General features: G+C 41.8%; 1 protein-coding gene across 1 annotated transcript in view; it reads left to right on the plus strand.

Moving 5' to 3' along the window:
- Positions 1 to 26,246, plus strand: part of ABCB7 (ATP binding cassette subfamily B member 7) — a 195,914-nt gene that overhangs the window by 86,076 nt on the left and 83,592 nt on the right. The window contains exon 3 of the mRNA XM_081080815.1: positions 2,194 to 2,313. Coding sequence (XP_080936941.1) covers positions 2,194 to 2,313 — 120 coding nt within the window. The remainder of the gene's footprint in view (positions 1 to 2,193; positions 2,314 to 26,246) is intronic.

Genomic DNA, 26,246 nt, shown 5'->3' on the forward strand with positions numbered 1-26,246 from the left:
TTTGTTCAAAAAATATTTGTTGAGTACCTAATGTATGTCAGCCACTGTATTTGGTATTTGGTTATAACAGTGACCACAAAACACAAAGTTACTGATCACATGGAATTTAAATTCTAGCAGGAGAGCAGATATTATCAAATATAACCACATTGCTGTACATATAGTTTATAACTAAAATGAATACTCTGTAAGAAAGGAATACTGTTCTGCAAAAAAAATACAGCGAAGGATCCTGACTAGAGTTAGGGAAGCCCTCATTGAGAAAGTGCTGCTTGATCTGGCAATTAACTAGTTGTAAGAGGTTTTGGGTGGTGTGGATTGGCATTTTAGAGAGAAAGATTATCCCAAACAGAGTGAATGTTATTGTACAAAGGCCTTGTTGCAGAGAAATTATATCATATCTAAGAAACTTAAAGCCAGTATGGTATGGACACTAAAAGTAGTGGTGTAAGATAAGGCTAGAGATGTAGTCAGGGACCTGGTTAGGCAGAGCCTCATAAATGATGTTATGGACTTCATTCTAAGAGGGAAAGGATACCTTCAAAGGGTTTTAAGTTGGGAGTAATTTTTGATTGTACAGTGAACTAATTGTACAGGGAACAGAGTGGATGCAGGAAGATCAGATTGGAGGTTGATGCAATGGGTTATGTAAGAAATGATTGTTTGGATTAGGTTGGTGGAGGAAATAGAAGTAGAGAAATTCAAGAAATTTTTAGAAAATAAAATTGTTTAAACTTGGAACATTCTGAAGTATTTTTTAAGCATAAGTTTTCAGAGATGGAATTCTCAAGACAAAGAATTATTTTTAAAATCTTAAGGTAGATATCGAATTGCTTTCTAGAAAGATTGTTTCAGTATACTCTCCCATTAACTGTGTATTAGAATGCTCATTTCCATATCTTCCTACCAATAATGAGCATTAACTTTTCTATTTTTTAATTTTTTACTTTTTAATACCTTTTCGAGAAATTGAGTAATTACTTCAAATTTTAATGTGGGTTTTTTTTTAACCAATTGTAATAATATAGTAGCTTTGGAATACAGTAGTCCCCCTTATCTATAGTTTTGCTTTCTGTGGTTTCAGTTACCGGAGGTCAACCATGGTGCAAAATATTAAATGGAAATTCCAGAAAAAAATAATTCATAAGTTTTTAATCGTGCAACATTCTTAGTAGTGTGATGAAGCCTTGCACCCTTCCACCCTAGATTTGAATCATCCTTTTGTCCAGCATATCTGCATTGTATATGCTATCTACCCATTTAGTTGTCTTGGTTATCAGATCAACTGTGTGGGATTGCAGTGCTTGTGTTCAGGTAACACTTATTTAACTTAATAATAGCCTCAAAGCCATTCACATAACTTTTATTACAGTGTATTGTTATCATTGTTCTATTATTGTTGTCAGTAATATATTAAATGTTAATATATTAAACTTTATCATATATATATGAAATTACATAGTATATTTAGGGTTTGATACTATCCACAATTTCAGGCATCCACTGGATGTCATGGAATATATCCCCTGTTGATAAGGGAGGACTACTTTATATTTTGGCTTTAGAAAGTGTGGTTTTGATTCTTAATATTGTACCTTTAAAAGCTGAAACTAAAACAAAGGATTTAATGGGAATGTTTCCTCGGGAACATGGTGAAAAGAAATGTAAGGTAGACTTAAGGTAGATCAAGCATTAGTGTAATAACCCACCCTCTGCCAAGACACCTATCTTCCTAAACATTATATTGTAACACTGTTGTATCATTAGTTTGGGCTTAGGGCTTCAAACCATTTTAAGTAAGTGTACTGATAAAAACCCCAAAAGTATATAATGATTTTGACCACAAAGATGGAAATGTTTAAATTTTTATATAATGTGTTAATAGTTAATTAGTAAGAAATAAATGTATAGTGCATGTCCCCCTCACCCCCAGTTAGTAACTTTTTGGCATTATAAGGATAACTATAGCTGAAAGTAGGAAATTAAGAGAAATGAATAGCTTTTTCAAAGCAATTGAACGTTTCTTTTTTTCCAAAATAGTTTGAGTTTGAAAGATATTGACCTTAGATTCAGTATACAAGTTATGTTTGTAATCTTTTTATATTTTTCTCATTAGGGACATAATTCTACATTATTGAAATATAGTTATATTTGAAATAACGTGTTACTCACTGCTTTGTTTTCTCTCAACAGTTAAAAGATGTTGATACTCGGAAAATCATAAAAGCAATGCTTTCTTATGTGTGGCCCAAAGACAGGCCAGATCTACGAGCTAGGGTTGCCATTTCCCTGGGATTTTTGGGTTGCGCAAAGGTAAGAGAAATTATGTGTTGATCATTGTTATAAGAAATGCTATGATATTTTCTAGTATTGAAACTTGGGCTTACTTAAGGCACTTTCGGGGGAGTATTGTCAACTTTTAGGATCCTATCCTAACTGTTGTATGCAATCAGCAGAAATTATATGGTAACGTCTGATTTATCTGTGGATCAGACTTAGAACAGCCTCAACTTAATGGAATTCATTCCCGATCTCCAATACAAGATCATTTATTGGAGTAAAACTTAAGGAAATTTTATAAAAGAAACTCCTCAGTGTCTTGTTGGCTTTTATTTAATACATATTTAATACATTGTTCTCAGTTCCCAGTAACTTGAAAAAGATAAAGACATTTTAGACAGAATGATAGTCCTAAGTGGTAAACAACAGTGTGATATCAAGGGAAAAAAAGAGGGAAAGAAACGACAACAAAAGCTGGGCATTTTGGTACCATTCAATATAGGGGCTCTCTATATATTAGCAGCCTCCTTAGTTTCTTGCTGTATTGTAACACATATTAATAAGGCAAACTTATAATAATGACTGAGCTTTCAATAAACATCCCTTATTTTTAATTTATTCACATTTTAAGTCAGTGATGTACATATCTTTAGGTACAGTATACAGTAATGGTACAATTATAGACTGTGGAGCCAGACTTCCTGGGGTAACCTTGCACAAGTTGCTTAGTCTCTGTGCCCCAGCTTGTTAATTTAATTTGTAAAATAAAGCAAAATAAGGTTGTTATAAGGAATAAATAATTTAAAATACAAAAGGCTTAGAACTGTGCCTGGCACACAGTGAAACATACTATACATGCTAAAATCAAAATAAATTCAGATTTTCATCAGAAATATGGTAAAAACAAAGTCGACTTAAAAGTATAAATGAGGTTTGGATATAATTTGGTTACCAGTCTTACATATGTGTTAATATTTTGTTTTAGAACTCAGGTCTTATAATTTACTTCTCTATATCATGTGTGTTCGTGTTTATTTACTCACTAGAGGCCCAGTGCACACAAAATCGTGCGCCAGTGCTTCCGCTTGCCTCAGCTGGCCTCCCTTCCCATCGCTGCTCATAGCTCGCGTCCCGCCTACCATGAGAGCTGCTGCTCATTTGGTTGTTACAGCATGACCACCACGGGCCTTTTATGATGTAGACTAGTGGCCCGATGCATGAAATTTGTGCACGGGGGGAGGGGGGCATGGTGGTTCCCTCAATCCAGCCTGCACCCTCTCCAATCGGGGATCTCTGTGGGATTGGGCCTAAACCGGCAGTCGGACATCCCTCTCTCAATCTGGAACCGCTGGCTCCTAACCACTCACCTGCCTGCCTGCCTGATTTCCCTAACAGCCCTCCCCTGCCGGCCTGATCTCGCACCCAATGGCCCTCCCCTGCTGGCCAGTTCTCACCCCCAACTGCCCTCCCCTACTGGCCTGATCTCGCCTCCAACTGCCTTCTCCTGCTGGCCTAATCTCACCCCCATCTGCCCTCCCTGCTGGCCTGATCTCCCCTAACTGCCTCTGCCTTGGCCCCCACCACCATGGCTTTGTCCGGAAGGAAGTCGGATGTCCGGAAGATGGCCGGTCGACCCAGTCTAATTAGCATCTTACCCTTTTATTAGTATAGATCAGGGGTCCTCAAACTACGGCCCGCGGGCCACATGCAAATACAAATATTTTATTTGTTCCCGTTTTGTTTTTTTACTTCAAAATAAGATATGTGCAGTGTGCATAGGAATTTGTTCATAGTTTTTTTTTAAACTATAGTCCGTCCCTCCAACGGTCTTAGGGACAGTAAACTGGCCCCCTGTTTAAAAAGTTTGAGGACCCTTGGTATAGATTATATAGGATAGGATTTCTTAAATTGGTGGGGGGGAGGGGAACCTTTTTCAGTAGGAGGAGATTCTCTTGGCAGACAAAATTACATATCCCTGTATCTGGACTAATAGCCAGCCATATGCACTATACTGCCAAACCGGTCATTAAAAAATTGAACCGCTTTCTTGCACCTTACACCAAATAGCTGTTGCCCTTAAAACCCCTCCTCTGCCCCCACCTTAGGTTCTGGCTTTGCATTTCACCCAGATTAGGTTCTGATTGGTTGGTTTCTATGCCAGTCAGTGTCAAAAGCACTGCCTCCTAGGCAGCCATTGGCTCCTCACAGTTCACCCAGATTTGGTTCTGATTGGTTGGTTTCTATGCCAGTCAGTGTCTCCAGGCCTATCTCCCAGCCTGTTCAGAGAGGCAGGGCTGATCAGCAGCCTCCACGACTGCTGGTGAGACCCAGAAAGAAAGAGTGGCATGGCTGCTGCTGAGGCCCGGAGAGTGAGAGAGGCAAGGGCTGATCAAAAGCTGCCATGGAGGCTGTGGATCAGACCCTGCTTCTCTCTCTGGGCCTGATCCGCAGCCCCCTTGGCATTCAGTGCTGTGTCGTGGCGCCCGAAACAGCGGCAGTCAGTTTTGGGGTGCCATGGCTGCAGGACTGATTTCCAGTGTTTGGCTGTCCGTTTGGTCGTTATGGACCCTGGCTCTTTATATATATATAGATCTTTTTTCCTACCCCAAAAGTATTTATTGAGAACTTGTCATTCAAAGTACTATTTTTGGCCCTGCAGAATATTCAGATATAAATAATGCACATTTCTTCTCTCAAATCATACAGAATAACACGCCTTTTATTTTATTGCTATAACACAAAGTAGGTCATAAATGATTTAAAAAAAGTGTTGAGGGTGTTTCAAAGGAAAGAACCTCAATGATGGGGAGTCAGGAAAGATTTCATAGAGGAGGTGATGTCTGAGACAGGCCTGGATTAATGAATAGGATTGTTATAGATATAGGAATAACAAGAAGAAGATGAGAGGGAACATAGAGTATGTATAGAGAAGTGAATAGTACAACTTCCTCCAGTGAGAGGGTAATGTTTCCGAGGAATTGAAAGTACTTTTGAAAAGATAAATAGAGCTCCTAAGGCAAAATTCCTTAACTGTACAATAAAAATTTATTTAATTATATTGGAAACCATTACATTATGTTGGAAGTAGTAAACTTTATTTTGAGTAGTAAGGTAGTAAAGTTAGAGCTTTAGTTTAGGAAATTAATCTGACCCTGATGTATAAGATGGATTAGGGTAATGAGAGACCTAAAGTACAGATACCATTCATTTTCAATTCATGCATTCATTCAGCAAATATTTATTGACTTGTTATGATACTAATTTAATAGTCTAAATGAGAAGTAATAGTTTGTACTGGAGTAGTGGCATAAATGGTAATAGATGAATGGTAAAAGGGAAAAGATGCCAGAGATATTGTGAGGTAAGGGAGGTAGAATTAATAAGACTTAGCAACAGATGAAAAAGAGGAATAGGATTCAAAGATATTGTCAAGAATTAGAGAATGTAATGCCTTTTTAACAGAAGTATGTTGGGAGGTCTTTGTGAAGATGAAAATTTTGGTTTTAGGCATGTTAAGTTTGAGGTGCTGGTAAAACATCGAGATAGAGATGTTTAGCTGGTAATACAAAATATAAGACAAGCTGAGGAAGGAGCCCAGGGTTAGAGAGATTAGTACATACTAGTTGAAACAATGCAAGTTGATGAATTCACCAAGGAAAAGAACAGAAATAGAAGACGACTAGAGACAGACCCTGTGATAAATATGTTCCTATAGGAAAGTAAAGTAAATAGTAGTGGAACCATTGGAAAGAGTGATTGGAGAGGTAAGAGTTAAACCAAAATACTTTAGTCGGTAACCTTTCTCATCTATGGACTCTGTTAAGTTCTCTCTCAATGAACCAGACCCTTCTCTGGGAGAGGAATTAAATCAGGACGCTGAGGAACAGACCAAGAATCCATACTTTATTCAATTTGTTTAAGCTTAGAGAGAGAATACCATTATAAATCGAATGTTGTAATTTAAAAACTCATATTCATTTTTAGTACAGTTCTGGTTGCTAAATTATCTTCTATCCACAAGTTACTCAAGGGTAAAGCTTATACTGAGGCAGAAGTAGCAAATTGGCCTTTATTCCTTCATTAGCTGAATGTAAGTACCTTGCTGACAAGTTAAAGGCAGACTGTTTTCTAAAACATGACTAATTTAGTCAAATAATGGCATTTGGATAGACTATTTTTAGAGTGAATTCCACTCTTTCTTGAAACACAGATTTCTGTTACTTGGTGATAGGTAACATCAGGATATGAAATCTAGATCAATCTAATGTCCTTAAGGACAGAGTTATTTTTACAAGGCTAATATTTGATTCTCTGTCAACAAATAATTAGTACCTATAGTTTGTAAACTGTTGTACTAACCTCTTATAAACTAGTTAAAAGTAATTAGAAATGAATATAGAAAAATTAATCCTCAGAGGGATCCAACACGACAGAATGGGTAAATGTTGCCCTTACCTCCTGCCATGACTATATCAAAGTTACAACTCAGTTATCTGGAGAACTATTTGAAGAATAGCTGAACAGAAGTTTTATAACTGAGGACATAAAGAAGAAGCCACGTCTAGACCTGTATGAGGGACAGAGATGTGAAACGCCCCTGGATACATGAGGAGGGGTTGAGAATCCAGAGCGATATTTCAGCTTTAGAGGACCCCCTTAGGGCATGGGGACCTCAGCCTGCCACCAGGTTCCTCAACTCAAAGCACCACTACTGGGAAGAGTAGCCCATGAAACATCTGGCTGTGAAAATCATCTGGGATTCGGTCTACTGGGCTAAGACAGAAGGCTAATAGAAACCCAGGCATGCTGTTAAAGGGCCAGCACACAAAATTTTGCTCACAAACACTCACCCTGGGCTTCGAAGGAGGGGACAGCAGCTCAGAGATTACCAGAATCATACAGGGAGAGACTGAGTTTTGTGGTTTCAGGGACCGGGCTGGAGAGACAGTGCTAATGTCCTTGTGTTGATTGCCTCACCTCAACTGCCAACGGGACACCATCTTTTCTGGACTTAGTAATCCTCTTATATGGCTAGGGCAGTGATGGCGAACCTATGACACGTGTGTCAGAGGTGACACGTGAACTCATTGTTTTGGTTGATTTTTCTTTGTTAAATGGCATTTAAATATATAAAATAAATATCACAAATATAAATCTTTGTTTTACTATGGTTGCAAATATCAAAAAATTTCTATATGTGACATGGCACCAGAGTTAAGTTAGGGTTTTTCAAAATTTTGACACACCGAGCTCAAAAGGTTTGCCATCACTGGGCTAGGGAGGTACCCTAGCCCCATCATGATGACTCCTGATACCCCACTCTGCCAATCTCACATACGGCTGTGGGCTCTGCCCATGTTGCACTCTTTCTTAAAAAAAAAAATGCTCAAGGAATTCCGGGGAAACATGGAGGTGCCAGAGACACACAGGAGAGACTGATTTTGTGTGATTTTAAAACAGAAGGCCATCTTCCTGTACACAGGACAGTAATAAAACAACTGCCAACAAACAAATGTCCTGGATGGTTTCACAGGTGAATTTTACCAAGCATTCAAAGAAGAATTGATATCTTCCCAAAAATTCAAAAAGAGGGAAGACCTCTTTAGGAGGCCAGTTTTATCCTAATCCCAAAAGCAGATAACAACACTACAAAGAAAGAAAAGTAAGGACCAATATCCCAAATGAACATAGGTACAAAATCCCTGAACAAAATATTAGCAAACTGAATCGAGCAATACATGGAGCAATTCATACACCATGACCAAGTGAGATTTATTCCTGTGATGCAAGGTGGGTACAGCATCCATAAATCAATTAATGTGATATACCACATAAACAAATGATAAAAATTATAAGGTCACATTAATAGGCAAAGAAAAACCATTTGATAAAATCCAGCACCCATTTATGATAAACACTCTCAGCAAAGTGGGATTAAAAGGAACTTATCTCAACATAATAAAGGCCATATATGACAAACCCATTGTTAACATGCTCAACAGGTAAAAACTATAAGTTGTTTAAGATTAGGGACAAGACAGAGTTGTACACTCACTATTCTTATTCAACATAGAACTAGAAGTCCCAGCCACAGCAATTGGACAAAAAGCAGGAATAAAAGTCATCCAAATTAGAAAGGAAGAAGCAAAACTGTTTGTTATTTGCAGATGACATTATAGTACATATTGAGAACCCTAAAGATTTTACCAAAAAAATTACTGGAACTGATGAATTAATTCATTAAAGTAGCAGGATACAAAATAAATATTCAGAAATTTATTGCATTTTTATACTCCAATAATGAACTATCAGAAAGATAAATTAAGAAAAATACCTAATTTGCAATTGTATCATAAAATATAAATTATCAAGTAAGAAATTTAACCAAGGAGGTAAAACACCTGTATTCGGAAAATTATAAGACATTGAAGAAAAAACTTAAAGAAGTTTCAAATAAATGGAAGCACGTACTCTGTTCATGGAAAGGAAGAATTAACATCATTAAAATGTTCATACTAACCAAATTTGTCTGTGGATTCAACACACTGCCTATCAAAATACTAATGGTGTATTTCACAGAACTACAACAAATTCTCCAAAGATTTATATGGAACCTCCAAAGGCACCAAACAGCCACAGCAATCTTGAGAAAGAACAAAGTCAGAGGTATCACATTACCTGATACCAAACAGTACTACAAGGTGTTAGTAATCAAAACAGCATGGTACTGGCATAAAAACAGACATATAAATCAATGTAACAGAACAGAGCCCATAAACAGAGCCCACTCCTTTACAGACAATATTTGACAAAGGAGGCAAAAACATACATTGGGATAAACATAGTCTATTGAATAAATGGTGTTGGGAATATTGGGTAGATACATGCAGAAAACTAAAACTGGATCACTTTCTTACAGCTTATATAAGAATAAACTCAAAGTGAATTAAAGACTTACATGTAAGACTCGAAACCATAAAACTTACAGAAGAAAACAGTACAATCTCTTGACATTGCTTTTTGTAATATTTTTTGTGATATATCTCCTAGGGCAAGGGAAACAAAAGAAAAGTGACTATATCAAGTTAAAAAGGTTTAAACAGCAAAAAAAAAAAAAAAAAAAAAAATCAGCAAAATGGAAAGACACCCTACTGAATGAGAGAACATATTTGCCAATACATCTGATAAGGGGTTAATATCCAAAATTTATAAAGAGCTGGTAATGGTCAACACCAGAACAATCAAACAATCCAATTAAAAATTGGGCAGAATATCTGAATAGACACTTCTAAAAGGATATCCAGATGACCAGTATGTAAAGATGCTTAATGTCACTAATTGTCAGGGAAATGCAAATTAAAACCACAATGAAGTATCACCTCACAGGTGTTAGAATAGCTACCATCAATAAATCAACAAACAACAAGTATTGGCCAGGTTGTGGAGACTATGGAACCCTTGTGCACTGTAGGTGGGAATACAGACTGGTGTAGCTACAGTGGAAAGCAGTATGGAGTTACCTAGAAAAAAATAAAAAATACAACTGACTTTATGACCCACCAATTCCACTTCTGAGTATATATTAGAAGAAACCTCAAATAGTATTTGAAAATACATGTTATAGTATGTTGATTGCAGCATTATTTACAATAGCCAAGATATGGAAACAACCCAAGTACCCATCAATAGTTTAGTGGATAAAAATGTTCTGGTAGATATATTTTATACATTACTCAGCTATAAAAAGGAGTGAAATCTTAACATTTGCAACGGTATGGTTTTCCCTAGAAGTTACTAAGTGAAATAAGCCAGTCAGAGGAAGACAAATACTATATAATTTCACTCATATGTGGAATCTAAAGGACAAAATAAATGAACAAAGTATAAACAGACTCATAGATACAGAGAACAGGCTGATGGTTGCCAGAGGGGAGGACAGTTGGGGGACTGTTTGAAAGATGAAGAGATTACAAAACACAGATTGGTAGTTACAAAATAGTCAGTCGTAAGGATATAAAGTACAGCATAAGGAACATAGTCAATAATCTATACATATAAAACCCTAATATGCAAATAGACCAAATGTCAGAACAACGGAACAACTGGTCATTATGTGTGCTGACCACCAGGGGGCGCACGTGGGACATGACAGATGTCGGCAGAGTGTCAGCCGTGGCGGGATAGTGGAGCAAGTGAGTGAGAGTGCCAAACCAAGGCGGGGCACTGGTCACTGTCATCTGGCTGAGCCTCTGGTGGTTACGGAAAATTCTTTGCTCCCGTGTGCCACGGTCCTGCCTGGTGCTTGCACCCGCTGCCGGCGGTTGTGAGCTGTGGCTCCCAGTCCCAATCACCCCTCAGGAGTTCTCCACCTCCCCCTGCTCCTGAGGGGCAATCAGGGCCAGCAGCTGGCTGTGGTTGCACCCACTTCTGGCTCCAGAGCCACCACTCGCACCCGCTGCTGGTGCCTGGCACTGGTCCTGATCGCTCGGTGCCGTTAGTGGGTGCAAACAGTGGCTGCTGACCCCAATCGCCCCAGAGGGCTTCTCCACCTCCCCCTGCTCCTGAGGGGCGATTGGGACAGCAGCTGCTGCTTGCACCTGCTGACAGCACCGGTCCCGCTCGCACCCCCTGCTGGCACTGGCCCCAATTGCTCTGTGCTGTTATCGGGTGCAAGTAGGGCGCCATGCAAGTGGGGCTGGCGCCGTCAGCATGTGGGAGTGGCGGCAGCAGGAGCGGGACTGCCAGCAGAGAGGGGACTGGGGGCTGTGTTGGGAGGGGTCAAGTGGGGACCTGGAGGATGGGCCGATATCCGCCCCTGTGCCCACCACAGCTTTGTGGCTCACCATTCCTTTCAAGATCACAAATTCGTGCACTGGGCCTCTAGTATTGTAATAATTATGATTGGTTCCAGTTGGGTACTTGGAATATCAGGGGGCTCACTTTGTAAATACATGATTGTCTAAAATACTATGCTATACACCTGAAAGTAATATAAGATTTAATATAAACTTTAATTGAAAAATAAAATTTAAAAATAGAAAACAGAAAAATCTATCCTCAAAACATACGTTTGATTCCTTTTGGTTCAGAAATAGGAAGAAATTGCCAGATGTTATTATGTGTACTTGCTCGGTACTTTCAGAGCATATAGAAAAACAGTTTTCTTTTTATTAGACAGGAATCAGACCATAGAATAACTTTAGGAATAAAGAGCATAGTAGCATTTAAACATTCCTAACATTGTTTTTCCATCTTCTGTACTGTCCTCACTTTAAAAGTGATCACTCTCCCAAATATTTAAAACCTGGTCATTGTTTATTTCTGAGTAGTATTGCAGTTGTTATTTATAATTGGTGTGCAAAGATGGATTATTATCCTTTTCATTCCTTGGCTTCCTATTTTTTCCTGAACTTGTTTATATGCTTTGGCATATGAGTACTTTGGACCAACCTGTGCTCCTTTATACTCTGGTCTTCTTTATCTCCTCTACATACTTCTGAGAACTTTAGGATAGGGTTCAAGATCTTTCTTAGCTCTAAAAGAATGCTGCCCTGTCATCGGAACGGGGTGGTGATTTCATAATGAGGCCTGAGGCATCCATCAGAGAGATGGAAGACAGAAAATGAGAAATACCAACTGAGAATTAAAAAGGAGGAGGATTTCATTCTTAATATATGAGGCTACAGCATACCATCTGTTTACTTATTTGCGTTTTGATGTTCTTTTTATTACGAGGGTCTTAATGCTATCATTGTCTCCAGCAAAGCATTTCAAGATAAAATGTATTATTTAGAGAGGCCTTGCAGCCTAGAGGAAGACAAGAGGATGTGTTGATAATCTATCCAAGTTGTAACAATTCTATTACATTACATTACAGTTCAGTATGACATGTTTTAAGGGTTCTACTGCCAAGAGAGATACAGAGAAAACACTGTTTGGCTTCATTTTTTAAATTCCTACAAATAATATATAATGCCTTTTCTTACCATACATACATATGTTATAGGAGCATCACATCATCATCCTTAATCTGGGGATTTTGAGATCTTCTAAGAATTTTTTAAATACAACCTTTCTATTAGTATTTTACATACAACTGTACCAAGATTGAAAGGAAATATAAAACATATTTACTGCCTTAGCTGGTTTGGCTCAGTGGATAAAACATCACCCTGAGGATTGAAGGGTCCCAGCTTCGATTCGGTCATGGACACATGCCTAGCTTACAGGCTCAGTCCCCAGTAGGGGACATGCAGGAGGTGGCCGATCAATGATTCTCATCATTGATGTTTTATCTCTCCTTTTCCCTTCCTCTCTGAAATCAATAAAAATATATTTTAAAAATAAAAAAATAAAACATATTTACTGAACTCTGATTTCATAAAATAAATGTTTATTTTAATACTAGTGGCCTGGTGCACGGATTTGTGCACATCGGAACGAAATTAATTAGAAGAAATATTTTAATATCGCTATTCGCCCTTTCTCTATAATAGAATTGTCAACCAAATTCACGATCAACAATGACAGATCAAAACACATGTGTGTGATTTGTGGCAGTGAGAGCTTTATATGTATGTATTGTACATGCACAAGTCAACGTTTATTTTTAAATTGCCAGTGTGCGTCATATGTACTGGACGGTAGAATGGCCGTAAGGTCGGTCACTTAGCCTTTTATATATATAGACTATAGGCCCGGTGCACAAAAATTTGTGCACTCGGGGGGAAAAGGGGGTCCCTCAGCCTGGACTGTGCCCTCTCACAGTCTGAGACCCCTCCGGAGATAACGCCCTGCTGGCTTAGGCCTGCTCCCGGGTGGCAGAGGGCAGGCCCAATCCCTAGGTGCAGCCCCTGGTCGGGCTCAGAGCAGGGCCGATTGGGGAGTTGCGGCGCCGCCCCCTGTCATGCACAGAGCAGGGCGGATCGGGAGGTTGCGATGCCACCCTCAGTCACGCTCAGGGTAGGGCCGATTGGGGGGTTGGGGGACCGCCCCCTGTCATACTCAAGGTAGGGTCGATGGGGAGGTTGTGGCTCCACCCCCTGTCATGCACAGAGCAGGGCCAATCCGGGGGTTGGGGCGCTACCACTCTCACTCTCAGGGCAGGGCTGATGGGGAGGTTATGGCTCTACCCTGTCACACACAGAGCAGGGCCCGTGGGGGGGGGGGGCGGTTCGGGCGCTGCACCTAGTCACACACAGAGCAGGGCCAATCAGGGGTTCGGGGCGCTGCACTCTGTCACACACACAGCAGCAGGGCGATCAGGGGGTTGAGGAGCTCCCCCGTATCAGGCACAGAGCAGGGCTGATCAGGGGGTTTGGGTGCTGACCCCTGTACGCTGATCCCGGTGCCAGGAGGCTTCTCGGCTCCGCTGATCCCGGTGCTGGGAGGCCTCGCGGCTGCGCTGATCCCGGTGCTAGGGGGCATATTACCCTTTTACTATATAGGATAGAGGCCTGGTGCACGGGTGGGGGCCGGCTGGTTTGCCCTGAAGGGTGTCCTGGATCAGAGTGGGGGTCCCCACTGGAGTGCCTGGCCAGCCTGGGTGAGGGGATGATGGCTGTTTGCAGCTGGTCACACACCTTTCAGGGTGGGGATCCCCACTGGAGTGCCTGGCCAGCCAGGGTGAGGGGATGATGGCTGTTTGCAGCTGGTCACACACCCTTCATGGTGGGGGTCCCCACTGGGGTGCCTGGCCAGTCTGGGTGAGGGGCTGAGGGCTGAAGCTCCCAACTGCTCCTTTTTTTCTTTTTTTTTCTTTTTTTTTATTCTGGGCTAGCTTTAGCTCTGGCTTCAGCTCCGAGGCCTCTGCTGCTGATAGCAGGTATCTGGTTTGTTTGGGTTCTATAATCGAAACAATGTATAACTCCAGCTCTGAGATCCTGGCTCACTGAAAGCAGGTTTCTGGGGTTTTGTTTAGCTTCTATATTTGTTACAATGTTTCAAACTGTAGGCTCAGAGGTCGACAAGGCAGGCGGGGAATCTTGGTTTCCTCCGTCACTGAAGCAAGCAAGCCTCATGTTAGTTTTAAGCTGCCTGGCTGCCGGCCGCCATCTTGGCTGGCAGTTAATTTGCATATCGCCCTGATTAGCCAGTGGGAAGAGTAGCGGTCGTACGCTAATTACCATGTTTCTCTTTTATTAGATCGGATTATAAACGTTTACTCATTACTCATATTCTCTAACCACCATCACCTTGGGAAATACTTAGTTGACAGAGAATTTGGGGGCACATTAAGTTAAAGTATCATGTTCAAAAATATGTTCTCAATAATCTGTTGGAAATGAAAATAAACCACATTTAAAATTATAAAATAATTTTACAAGAAGGTATTCTTTATAAAAATATAATCAATACCCCTTTTCTCCAAGAAAGCATTATCTATACTAATAAAAGTGTAATATGCTAATTAGACCACACATCCTTCCGGACAAAGTAATGGTGGCGGGGACAGGGAAGAGCAGTTAGGGGCATCCAGGTTGGCCGGCAAGGGAGGGCAGTTAGGGGCGACCAGGCTGGCAGGTAGAGATGGTTAGGAGCAATCAGGCTGGCAGGCAGAGTGGTTAGTGGCAATCAGGCAGTCAGAGGGGTTAGGGGCAATCAGACAAGCAGTCAGTGTGGTTAGGGGCAATCAGGCAGCCAGGCAGATGAGTGGTTAGGAGCCAGCAGGGATTGGGCCTAAACCAGCAGTCGGACATCCCCCGAGGAGTCCCGGATTGGAGAGGCCGGGCTGAGGATCTGGACCTCTAGTATAAAATAAGGGATAATATATGTGTCTTAGTCCATTTTGACTGCTATCTACACTAATAAAAGAGAAAAATGGTAATTGGCATACGGCGATACCTTTTTCATTGGCTAATCAGGGCTATATGCAAATTAACTGCCAACTAAGATTGGCAGTTAACTGCCAACAAGATGGCGGCTAATTTGCATATGTAGGCACAATGCAGGGAGGCAAAAGGGAAAGCAGGAAGAAGCCCCCTGCCACTGACAGTGATCTGAAACCCAGGCGGGAGGTAAGAGCTGGGGGGCAGGGCAAAGGCGTCCCTGGGGCCGCCTTTGCCCTGCCCCCCAGCCATGATTGGAGAATCAGGCGCCTTTGCCGCCCTGGCCAGTGATAGCAGGAAGTAGGGGTGGAGCCAGCGATGGGAGCTGGGCACGGTCGAAGCTGGCAGTCCCGGGAGCTTGGGGTCCCTTGCCTGGGCCTAAAGCGGAGCCCACGATCGCGGCGCCCCCCGCTGCCACTGCAGGTCCCCGCTGCCCGGGCCGAATGCCTAGGCTAGAGGCGTTAGGCCTGGGCAGGGGCGGAGCCTGCAACCGCGGGGAGCTGGGGGTCCCCTGCCCAGGCCTGACACCTCTGCCGGAGGCCTCAGGCCTGGTCAAGGGGCCGATCCGGTGATTGGTGATCAGAGGGTGATGAGGGTCAACTCCTCTGGCCGAGGCATCAGGCCTGGGCGGGGGGCGGAGCTGGGGATTGGGGGGATATGATGGTCCCCTTGCCCAGGCCTGAAGCCTGGGTCAGAGGCGTCAGGCTTGGGCGGGGGGTGGAGCAAGCGATCAGAGGGAGATGGGGGTCCCCTGCCCAGGCATGATTCCTGGGCCAGAGGCCTCAGGCCTGGGCGGGGGCCAGAGCCAGCGATCGGGGGGAGATGGGGGTCCCCTGTCCAAGCCTGACACCTCTGGCGGAGGCGTCAGGCCTGGGCAAGGGGCTGATCAGGCTATCGGAGGGTGATGGGGGTCAACGCCTGAGGGCTCCCAGTATGTGAGATGGGGCAGGCTGGGCTGAGGGACACTCCCCCCCCCCCCCCCCAGTGCACGAATTTCGTGCACCGGGCCCCTAGTCATATAATAAAAGGGTAATATGCAAATTGACTCTAATGGCGGAACAACCAGGAATGACCGGTCACTATGACGTGCACTGACCACCAGGGGCAGATGCTTAACATAGGAGCTGCCCCCTGGTGGTCAGTCTGCTTCCACAGGGGGAGCTCCGCTCAGCCATAAGCCAGGGAGTGGGCCAGAGTTGGCAGGTGGACATCCCCTGAGGGGTCCCAGACTGTGAGGGGATCCCTCCCCCCCAGTACATGAATTTTCATGCACTGGGCCGCTAGTAACAGATAACATGCATTGATCCACTGTTTTTTTTTTTTTAATATATTTTATTGGTTTTTTACAGAGAGGAATGGAGAGAGATAGAGAGTTAGAAACATCGATGAGAGAGAAACATCGATCAGCTGCCTCCTGCACATCTCCCACCGGGGATGTGCCCGCAACCCAGGTACACGCCCTTGACCGGAATCGAACCTGGGACCCCTCAGTCCGCAGGCTGACGCTCCATCCACTGAGCCAAACCGGTTTCGGCGATTCACTGGTTTTTTGTTTGTTTGTTTTTTCATTTTAACCTCACATGATGTAAGGGGCAAAAGGGATCTCTGGGGATTCTTTCATAAGTGTATTAATCCCATTTGTAAGTCCTCTGCAGTTATGACCTAAACACCTCCTAATAGCTCCATCTCCTAATACTATCACCCTGGGGATTAGAATTAAACCTATATATTGAGTGGGGGTGGCGCAGGAGCAGGACACAAACATTCATACCATAGTGATATGTGTTGAGCAAACATTTGTTAAGTGACTGTTAAATACAAGGAACTGTGCTTTGCAACTGGGAATACAAAAATAAATAAAATGTGGTCCTTGCCCTTCTGGAGTTGTAGTGTATTGAAGGATAAAATATATAAACAATGATAATGTATAACATTAAAAATACCCAAAGGAAGTCACAAATGAAGCTGTATGGGAATCTTAACAATTAGGCATTTAGGAAAGGCTTCATGCATGACCTAGAGCCATGGTTGGCAGACTGTGTCTTGTGAGCCACATGCGGCTCTTTGGCCCTTTGAGTGTGGCTCTTCCTAAGCCTTAGGAGTACCCTAATTAAGTTAATAACAATGTACCTACCTATATAGTTTAAGTTTAAAAAATTTAGCTCTCAAAAGAAATTTCAATCGTTGTACTGTTGATATTTGGCTCTGTTGACTAATGAGTTTGCCAACCACTGAGCTAGAGCTTTTCAGTAACTATGAACTTGTCGGTGGTAACTTCAAATGACTCATGCACTTCTTGCTTAGCTTTGGTTCTTTAAAATTTTATGAAAAATACTTCTTAACATGTAACAGTGCTACTTAAATCCTTTTAAGTTGAGTAGTATGTTTTATACTCTGGAGTACTTTTAAAAATTAAAATACTGTATTTTAAGGTTACAGAAAAATTAAGCATTAAGTATAGAATGTTCATTATTTAAAAAATTCTTTATTGTTTAAAGTATTATATGAGTCTCCTTTTCCCCCCATTGATCTCTCTCCCAACACCCCCTCCCCTAAGCACAAGCCCTCTAAAAAACATTTTGTTTTTTTTCTATTACTAACATTTTGAATTAGTGTACTACATTTGTCATAATTGATATACCAATTATAAAAAATACATTATTCTTATTAACTAAATTAATAGTTTACGAGTCACTATTTTATAGTTTATATAAGTTCTTGGAAATGCATAATGTTATGTATTCATCATTAAAGTATTGTACAGAATAATTTTCACTGCCTTAAGAATTCCATATAGTCCACCTATTTATCTCTCTCTTCATCTTCCCAGATCCTTGGTAACCAATGATCATTTTACTCTCTGAAATTTTGCCTTCTGTCAGACCGTCATATAATTGGAAATCATATAACATGTACCCACTTCAGACTGGCTGGTTTCACTTAGCAATATGCATTTCAGAGTCATTTATGTCTTTTTGTGACTTGAGAGTTTATTTCTTTTTTATTGCTGAATATATTCCATTGTATGGATGTACCATGATGTGTTTATCCGTTCACCTGTTGCTTTCAGATATGGGCAATTGTAAATAAACTGCAATAAGCATTTTGTTCAGGATTTTGTGTAACATAAATTTTCAGTTTGGGTAATTACTAAGCAATGCAATTGTTAGACTATATTATAAGACTGGTTATTCTTGTTAGAAACTGCCAAACTGTCTCCCAAAGTGGCTGTTCCATTTTGCATTCCCATCAATAATGATTGAGAGTTACTGTTGCTCCACATCCTTGTCAACATTTGTCTGGATTTTGGACATTCTAATTGACGTGTAGTGTTATCTCATTTTTATTCTAATTTTATTTGCCTAATATGACTTATAACTTTTCATTTGCTTTTTGGCCATCTGTATATATTCTTTAGTGAGGTGTGTGTGGTCTTTTATCTATTTTTTTTTAATTGGGTTGTTCATTTTCTATTGACTTGTAAGAGTTCTTTGTATTACATTTTGGATACCAGTCCTTGGTCAGATGTCTTGAAAATATTTCCACTCAATTTGTGGCTATATTTTCATTCTCAGCAGAAATTGTAAATTTTGATGAAGTCCAATTTACCAATGTTTTGTGGGTTATGCTTTTAGTGTTGCATCTAAAGGTCACTTAGCTTTTCTTTCATGTTATCTTCTAGAATTTTTATAGCTCTTTGCTTTACATTTAGGTCTGTGATCCATTTGGAGTTAATTTTTGAAAACGGTATAAGATCAGTGTCTAAAAACTTTTTAAAAATTAGTTCCAAAACAATTTTTTGAAAATTTCCCACTGGGCTGCCTTCACACTGTTGCCAAAGATCAGTTAACTATTTTTGTTTATATTTGTCTATTTTTGGACTCTCTATTCTTTCCCATTGATGTATCTGTCTATCCTTTTACCCTTATCATACTGTCTTAATTAGTGTAGTTTTATAGTCAGTCTTAAAGTCAAGTAGGGACAGCCTTCCAACATTATTTTCTTCAATATTGTGTTGGATATTTTCGGTCTTTTTCTTTACTATAAAACTTTAAAATCAGTTTGTTCATATCTACCAAATTAATTGCTGGGATTTTTATTGGGATTGCATCGCCAATATAGATCACGTTTGGGAAGAATTGACATCTTTACAATATTGAATCATCCATGAATGTGAAATATCTCTCCAATCATTTAGTTGTTTTTTGATTTTTTTCATCAGAGTTTTCTAATTTTCCTCATATAGATGAGGTAGATTTTTACCTAATTGTAAAAATCTTTTATTGGTAGATTTATACCTAATTGTTTTATTTTTTTAGTACTCATTTAAATGTTATTTTTTTTACTTTAAATTGTGAATTGTTATTGGAGGAATATAGGAAAGCAATTGACTTTTGCATATTACCTTTTTATCCTTCAATCTTGCTATATTTGCTTATTAATTCAGGGGTTTTTTGTTAACTCTTTTTGATTTTTCTACATGGGTAATCATCCTATCTAATCCTATCTAATAAAAGAGAAACATGGTAATTAGCCATACCTCCACTACCCTTCCCATTGGCTAATCAGGGTGATATGCAAATTAACTGCCAGCCAAGATGGCGGCCGGCAGCCCAGCAGCTTGACGCGAACATGACGCGTCACCTTCAGTGATGGAGGACTCTAATGTTCCCCGCCTGCTGCTGCCGGCCTCCGAACTTGCAGTTTGAAACATTGTTACAAATATAGAAGCTACACAAAACCCCAGAAACCTGCTTTAGGCCAGCCGGGATGTCAGAGCTGGAGTTGAAACAGTGTTTCGATTATAGAACCCAAACAAACCAGATACCTGCTTTCAGCAGCCGAGGCCTAAGAGCTGGAGCCAAGCCTCAGAGCTAAAGCTGGCCCAGTATAAAAAAAAAAAAAAGGAGCGGTTGGGAGCTTCAGTCACCCGCCAGCCTGAAAACAGCCCTCAATCCCTCACCCAGACTGGCCAGGCACCCCAGTGGGGACCCCACCCTGAAGGGTGTGTGACCAGCTGCAAACAGCCATCATCCCCTCACCCAGGCTGGCCAGGCACCCCAGTGGGGACCCTCACCCTGATCCAGGACACCCTTCAGGGCAAACCAGCCGGCCCCCACCCATGCACCAGGCCTCTATCCTATATAGTAAAAGGGTAATATGCCTCCCAGCACCGGGATCAGCGGAGCCGCGAGGCCTCCTGGCACTGGGATCACCATGACAGGGGGCAGCGCCCAAACCCCCTGATCGCCCTGCAGCTCTGTGTGTGACAGGGGGCGGGGCCACAGCCTCCCTATCCGCCCTGCTCTGTTCGTGACAGGAAGGCTCCCCAACCCCCTGATCAGCCCTGCTCTGTGCCTGATAGGGGGTAGCTCCCTAACCCCCTGATCGCCCTGCGGCTCTGTGTGTGACAGCGTGCGGCGTCCCAAACCCCCCCCCCCCACGGGCTCTGCTCTGTGTGTGACAGGGTAGAGCCATTACCTCCCCATCAGCCCTGCCCTGAGTGTGACAGGGTGTGGCGCCTCAACCCCCTGATCTGCCCTGCTCTGTGTGTGACAGGGGGTGGGTCCCCAACTCCCCTATCGGCCCTACTCTGTGAGTGACAGGGGGGAGCTGCTCAACCCCCTGATCGGCCCTGCTCTGTGCGTGACAGGGAGTGGCACCGCAACCTCCCCATCAACCCTGCCTTGAGTGTGACAGGAGGCAGCGCCCCAACCCCCCAATCAGCCCTACCCTGAGCATGAGTGAGGGTGGCATCGCAACCTCCCGATCCGCCCTGCTCTGTGCATGACAGGGCGTGGCGCCCCAACTCCCCAATTAGCCCTGCTCTGAGCCTGACCAGGGACTGCACCTTGGGATTGGGCCTGCCCTCTGCCACCCGGGAGCAGGCCTAAGCCAGCAGGTCATTATCTCCTGAGGGGTTCCAGACTGCAAGAGGGCACAGGCCAGGCTGAGGGACCCCCCCTTCCCCCTGAGTGCCCAAATTTTTGTGCACCAGGCCTCTAATAATCTAATAAAAGGATAATATGCAAATTAGCCATCACTGCATCACAGATGACGGTGCCCATAGCCACAAGATGGCAGTGCCCAGTACTCTTAGCCCCATCGGAGTCCCCCAGTTTCAGGGTGTCGGTCACTGAGAGTTGGCAGTGTGAGCGGCCTGGCTGGGTAGTGGGCACAGAGGGGTGGGGTAGAGGTCCGGAGGAACGCTTGTGTCGTCGCCCTGGCGACAAGGCAAGCATTCTGTGCCTGGCCGCGGATGGGCCTCTGGCCATGCTGGGGCGCAGATGGGCCTCTGGCCAGGCCAGGGGGCGGAATCCTTGCGTCGTCGCCCTGGTGACATGGCAAACGTTCCGTGCTCAGCTACAGATGGGCCTTTGGTCAGGCCAGGGCATGGAATGTTTCCGTCGTTGCCCTGGCGATGAGGCAAGCGTTCCGCCCCTGGCCGTGGATTGGCCTCTGGGCCACAGAGAGTCTCTGCGCAGCGTGCGCGGAGCGGCCATGCCTGCAGAGAGTTACTGGTGCACAGATTTGCCAGTAGCTGCTAGAGCAGGGGTGGGCAAACTTTTTGACTCAAGGGCCACAGTGGGTTCTTAAACTGGACCGGAGGGCCGGAACAAAAGCATGGATGGAGTGTTTGTGTGAACTAATATAAATTCAAAGTAAACGTCATTACATAAAAGGGTACGGTCTTTTTTTTTTTTTTTTTTTTTTTTAGTTTTTTTTCATTTCAAACAGGCCGGATACGGCCTGCGGGCCGTAGTTTGCCCACTGCTGTACTAGAGTAATCATATAATCTGCAAAAATTATTTCTTTCTTTCTTCCTAATATGTATACCTTTTATTTCTTTTACTTACTTTTATTTCTGTTTCTTGCTTTATTTACCATGTTGAACAATAGCAATAAGACAGGACATCCTTGTCTTGTTCCTAATCTTAAGAGAAAACCATCTAGTTTTCCATAATTAAGTATATTATGAGCTATAGAGTTCTAGGTATATATTCTTAACCCTTTGAATGCCAACCAATATCCTAGGAATTATGCTAAAATTGCCGAGGCATTTTTGCTGATTTTACAGCAGTGTAGGAAAAAAAATTATGAATTGCAAGTAAATGAAGTTACATAGTCAAAAACTTAAGGAAACCTTTACTGCATTTGTTTTCATCTTTGACATATATTGTTTCCTGATTGTATTATAAAATACTAGTAGAAAAAAGAATTGCCAACCACTGGCTAGCCTGAGCTCTAGATGTGCTCCAAGGGCCCCGAGACTTTCAAAGCTTCACACACCTGTTCTGCTCTATCATTTTAATGGATTTATTGTTGTTGTTTTTTGATAACAGACTTTAATGAAGTATAATTTATATGCAGTAAAGTACACAATTCCTAAATGAATATTGCTCAGTACCGTTTTGCATAGGATTCTGTGTACTCAATGCCTGTGGTCAATTTTAGAACTACAAACATTTGGCATCATAAGTATTCTGCACTTAGGTGCCATCTGTCAATAAAGAGTGAACTACTAGCATCTAATAGTGACACTGCAGGAGGAGCACGATCGCGCTCCCCTGCACCAAAAGGGTTAAGCAAGTTGAAGAAATCCCCCTCTTTTTCCAGCTTGCTGGAAGTTTTTATCATGAATAGGTGGTAGATTTTGTCCCATAGTTTTTTTACATCTATTGATATTATTTGATATATTTTCTTTAGCCTGTTAAAGTGATAAATTACATTATAGCCGTGCATCACTTAAAAAAAAGGGATATGTTTTGAGAAATGCATTGTTAGGTGATTTTGACATTGTGAAAATAATATAAAGTGCATTTACAAGAACCTAGATGCTTTAGCTTACTACATACCTAAGCTCTATGATATAGCTTATTGCTCCTAGGCTACAAACCAGTACATGTTACTATACTGAATACTCTGGGCAATTATAACACAACTAGAGGCCCGATGCACAAAATTCGTGCAAGGGGCTTGGCACCCGCCACTGCAGTGGCCTCCTCAGCCCCTGCCGCCCCGGCTTTATCCAGAAGGTCGACTGAAAGGATGTGTGGTCTAATTAGCATATTACACTGTTATCATTATAGTTGATAAGTATTTGTGTATATAAACATATATAAACATATAAAAGGTACAGGAAAAAATACAGTATAAAGGATATATAAAATGATACACCTATATAGGGCACTTACCACAAATGGAGTTTGCAGGACTGGAAGTTGCTCTGGGTAAGTCAGTGAGTGAGTGTTGAGAGAATATGGAGTCCTTAAGGTGGACAACTGGGAATAAATGGAGAGGCAAGAAGGGAGGAGAGCCCAGACGGTCACAGATGTAGCCCTGATGCCAGGAGGTGGGTAACAGCTCTGCCGGAGAGGAGAGGAACCTGGCGGTAGAAGATGCTTCTGTGTGCTGATAAGAACAGAGAGTCTTGGTGGACTCTCCAGCAGGGGTAGCAGTGTGAATAGCAGCTGAGCCAACTGAGACGCCTTGATAAGGACACAAGATAGGGAACAAGGACACAACATAGGGTTTCTGCCGCAGCTTTCTGCTTTTAGGTGTGGGTGTTTCAGGCAAAGAAATGAAGCAATAGAGCTTTGCCGTCCCATGGACTCCCCAAACTAGCCTCCACTTGTCCTTGGTGTTGGGGTGAGGAACACATTATCTGAAAACAGAGGGCTATTGCAGTAGAAATGCTTTTTCCCCTCTATGATTGATCCCCAGTTGGGGTAAATGGGGCTGTGGCTGAAGTCCCGGCTGGTCAAAACAAATCCCACCCACAAGCATCATGTCTGTACTGTCTGATAGAAACCCAAGAAGTTCAGCTCTGGGAGATCATAGAGGTAAAAATCTTGTGATTCAGCGACACCTACCGGAAAATAGGAGAAAAACCTCTTCAGAGAAAGCTGCTAGAGAAAGGACAGTAATTTGATAGATGCCTAGACAGAGGAGACCAGCGATTACCATGAATAACCAAGGTAATGAGGACTCTTAGAAAGAAAATGAAAAATCTCTAGAAAGCAAGCTGGAACACATGGAAATATGGTATATAAATGACAGAGAATTCAAGATTGCAGGTCTGAAAATACTCAAGGAGATGTGAGAAAATAAAGACAGGCAATTCACTGCACTCATTAAACATTAAATGAGTACTTTACAAAAGAGCTTGAAATTTTTAAAAAGAACCAATCAGAAATCCTGGAAATGAAGTATGAAATTAGAGATTAGGAGTGAACTACCGAGCATAGGAAACAGAGCTGACCAGATGAAGGAAAGTATTTGTGACATTGAAGATAGGAATCTAGAAATGACAAAGATGGAAGAAGAAAGAGACCTGACCATAAAAATAAATAAAAGAGACCTACAAGAACTATCTGACTCCATTAGAAAAAGTGCATAAGAATTATAAGAATACCAGGAGGAGAGAGGAACAGAGATACTCAAACAAATAGTGGAAGAGAACTTCCCAAACCTATGGAAAGAACTAGATTCTCAAATCCAAGAAGCAAACAGAACACCTAGTTACTTCAATCGAAAGAGGCTCTCTCGAAGACACATTATATTAAAATTGTAAAAAAAAAATGACATAAAAATCTCAAAGTAGGAAGTGACCTACAAAGGAAAACCCATCAGAATTTTGTCTGACATATCAGCAGAAACTCTACAAGAGTGGAACCAAATATTCAAACAACTGAAAGAGAGAAATTGCCAGCCAAGAATAATATATCCAGCAAAATTATCCTTTAGATATGAAGAATAAATACTTTCCCAGACATACAGAAACAGAGGGATTTAATCACTAGAAAATCTTAATTGCAGGAAATATACAAGGCAGTTCTACCTGAAACAAAAAGCATAAGGTTGCAATGCTAAAAGTAAGATCACCCAAAATATATAACCTTCCTAGAGTATATCACGAAGAATTGGAAAATCTAAATAGACTGATAATCATTGAGGAAATTTAAACAACCATCTAAAACCTCCCTAAATTTAAATGCGCAGGACCAGATGGCTTCACCAGTGAATTCTACCAAACATTCAAAATTTTTTAAATCTATGCAATTGTAAAAAAGAGGGATCTCTTTCACATTGTGACAGAATGAATGGACCTAGAGAATATTATGCTAAATAAAATAAGCCAATCTTAGCAAGACAAACATCACATGATCTCATTATGTGTGGAATCTTAAGAATAAAATGTATTGGCTGGAAGCATGGAGGCATAGAACAGACTGACATACCTTGATATGGGGACAAAGTGGGGGAGGGGTGGCGGAGAAACAAGAAGCGATAAACCAAAGAACTTATATACTAATGCATAGCCTTGGGCAATAGGGTAGTGAAGAACTGGGGGAGTGAATAGGGCCTGGGAGGTGGAGGGTAAAGGAAGGGAAATGGGAGACATCTGTAATACTATCAACAATAAAAATTACTTCTAAATAAATAAAACCTGTCTTTCTGAAACTCTTCCAAAAAATTGAAGAACAGACAACGCTTCCGAACATATTTAATGAAGACAACATAACTCTAGTAGCAAAAACCTGGCAAGGATAACAGAAGAAAAGAAAACTATAGACCAATATCTCTGATGAATCCTAAGCAAAATACTATCAAATTAAATACAATGCATAAAAAAATGATACATCACGACCAAGTGGGGTTCATTCCAGAGGTACAGGGATGGTTCAACATATGCAATTCAATCAATGTAATGCACCACATCAATAAAAGTGGATAAAAATCATATTATGTTCTCAGTAGATGCTGCAAAAGTATTTGATAAAATACAACATCCATTTATGATTAAAACACTAAATAGAATAGGAATAGAAGGAAAGTACCTCAACATAATAAAGGCCGTCCTATATAATAAAAGACTAATATGCAAATTGACTGAACGTTAGAATGACTGGTTGCTATGATGCACACTGACTACCAGGGGCAAACACTCAACACAGGAGGTGCCCCCTGCTGGTCAGTGCACTCCCACAGGGAGAGTTCACTCAGCCAGAAGCCGGGCTCACAGCTGGCGAGTGCAGTGGTGGTGGGAGCCTCTCCCAACTCCATGGCAGCGCTAGAGATGTCCAACTGCCGGCTTTGGCCCACTTTCCACAGACATCCGTCAATTCGACAACCCTT

Source organism: Myotis nattereri (genome assembly GCF_964212035.1).
Source record: "Myotis nattereri genome assembly, chromosome: X".
In the NCBI taxonomy this organism is placed as follows: domain Eukaryota; kingdom Metazoa; phylum Chordata; class Mammalia; order Chiroptera; family Vespertilionidae; genus Myotis; species Myotis nattereri.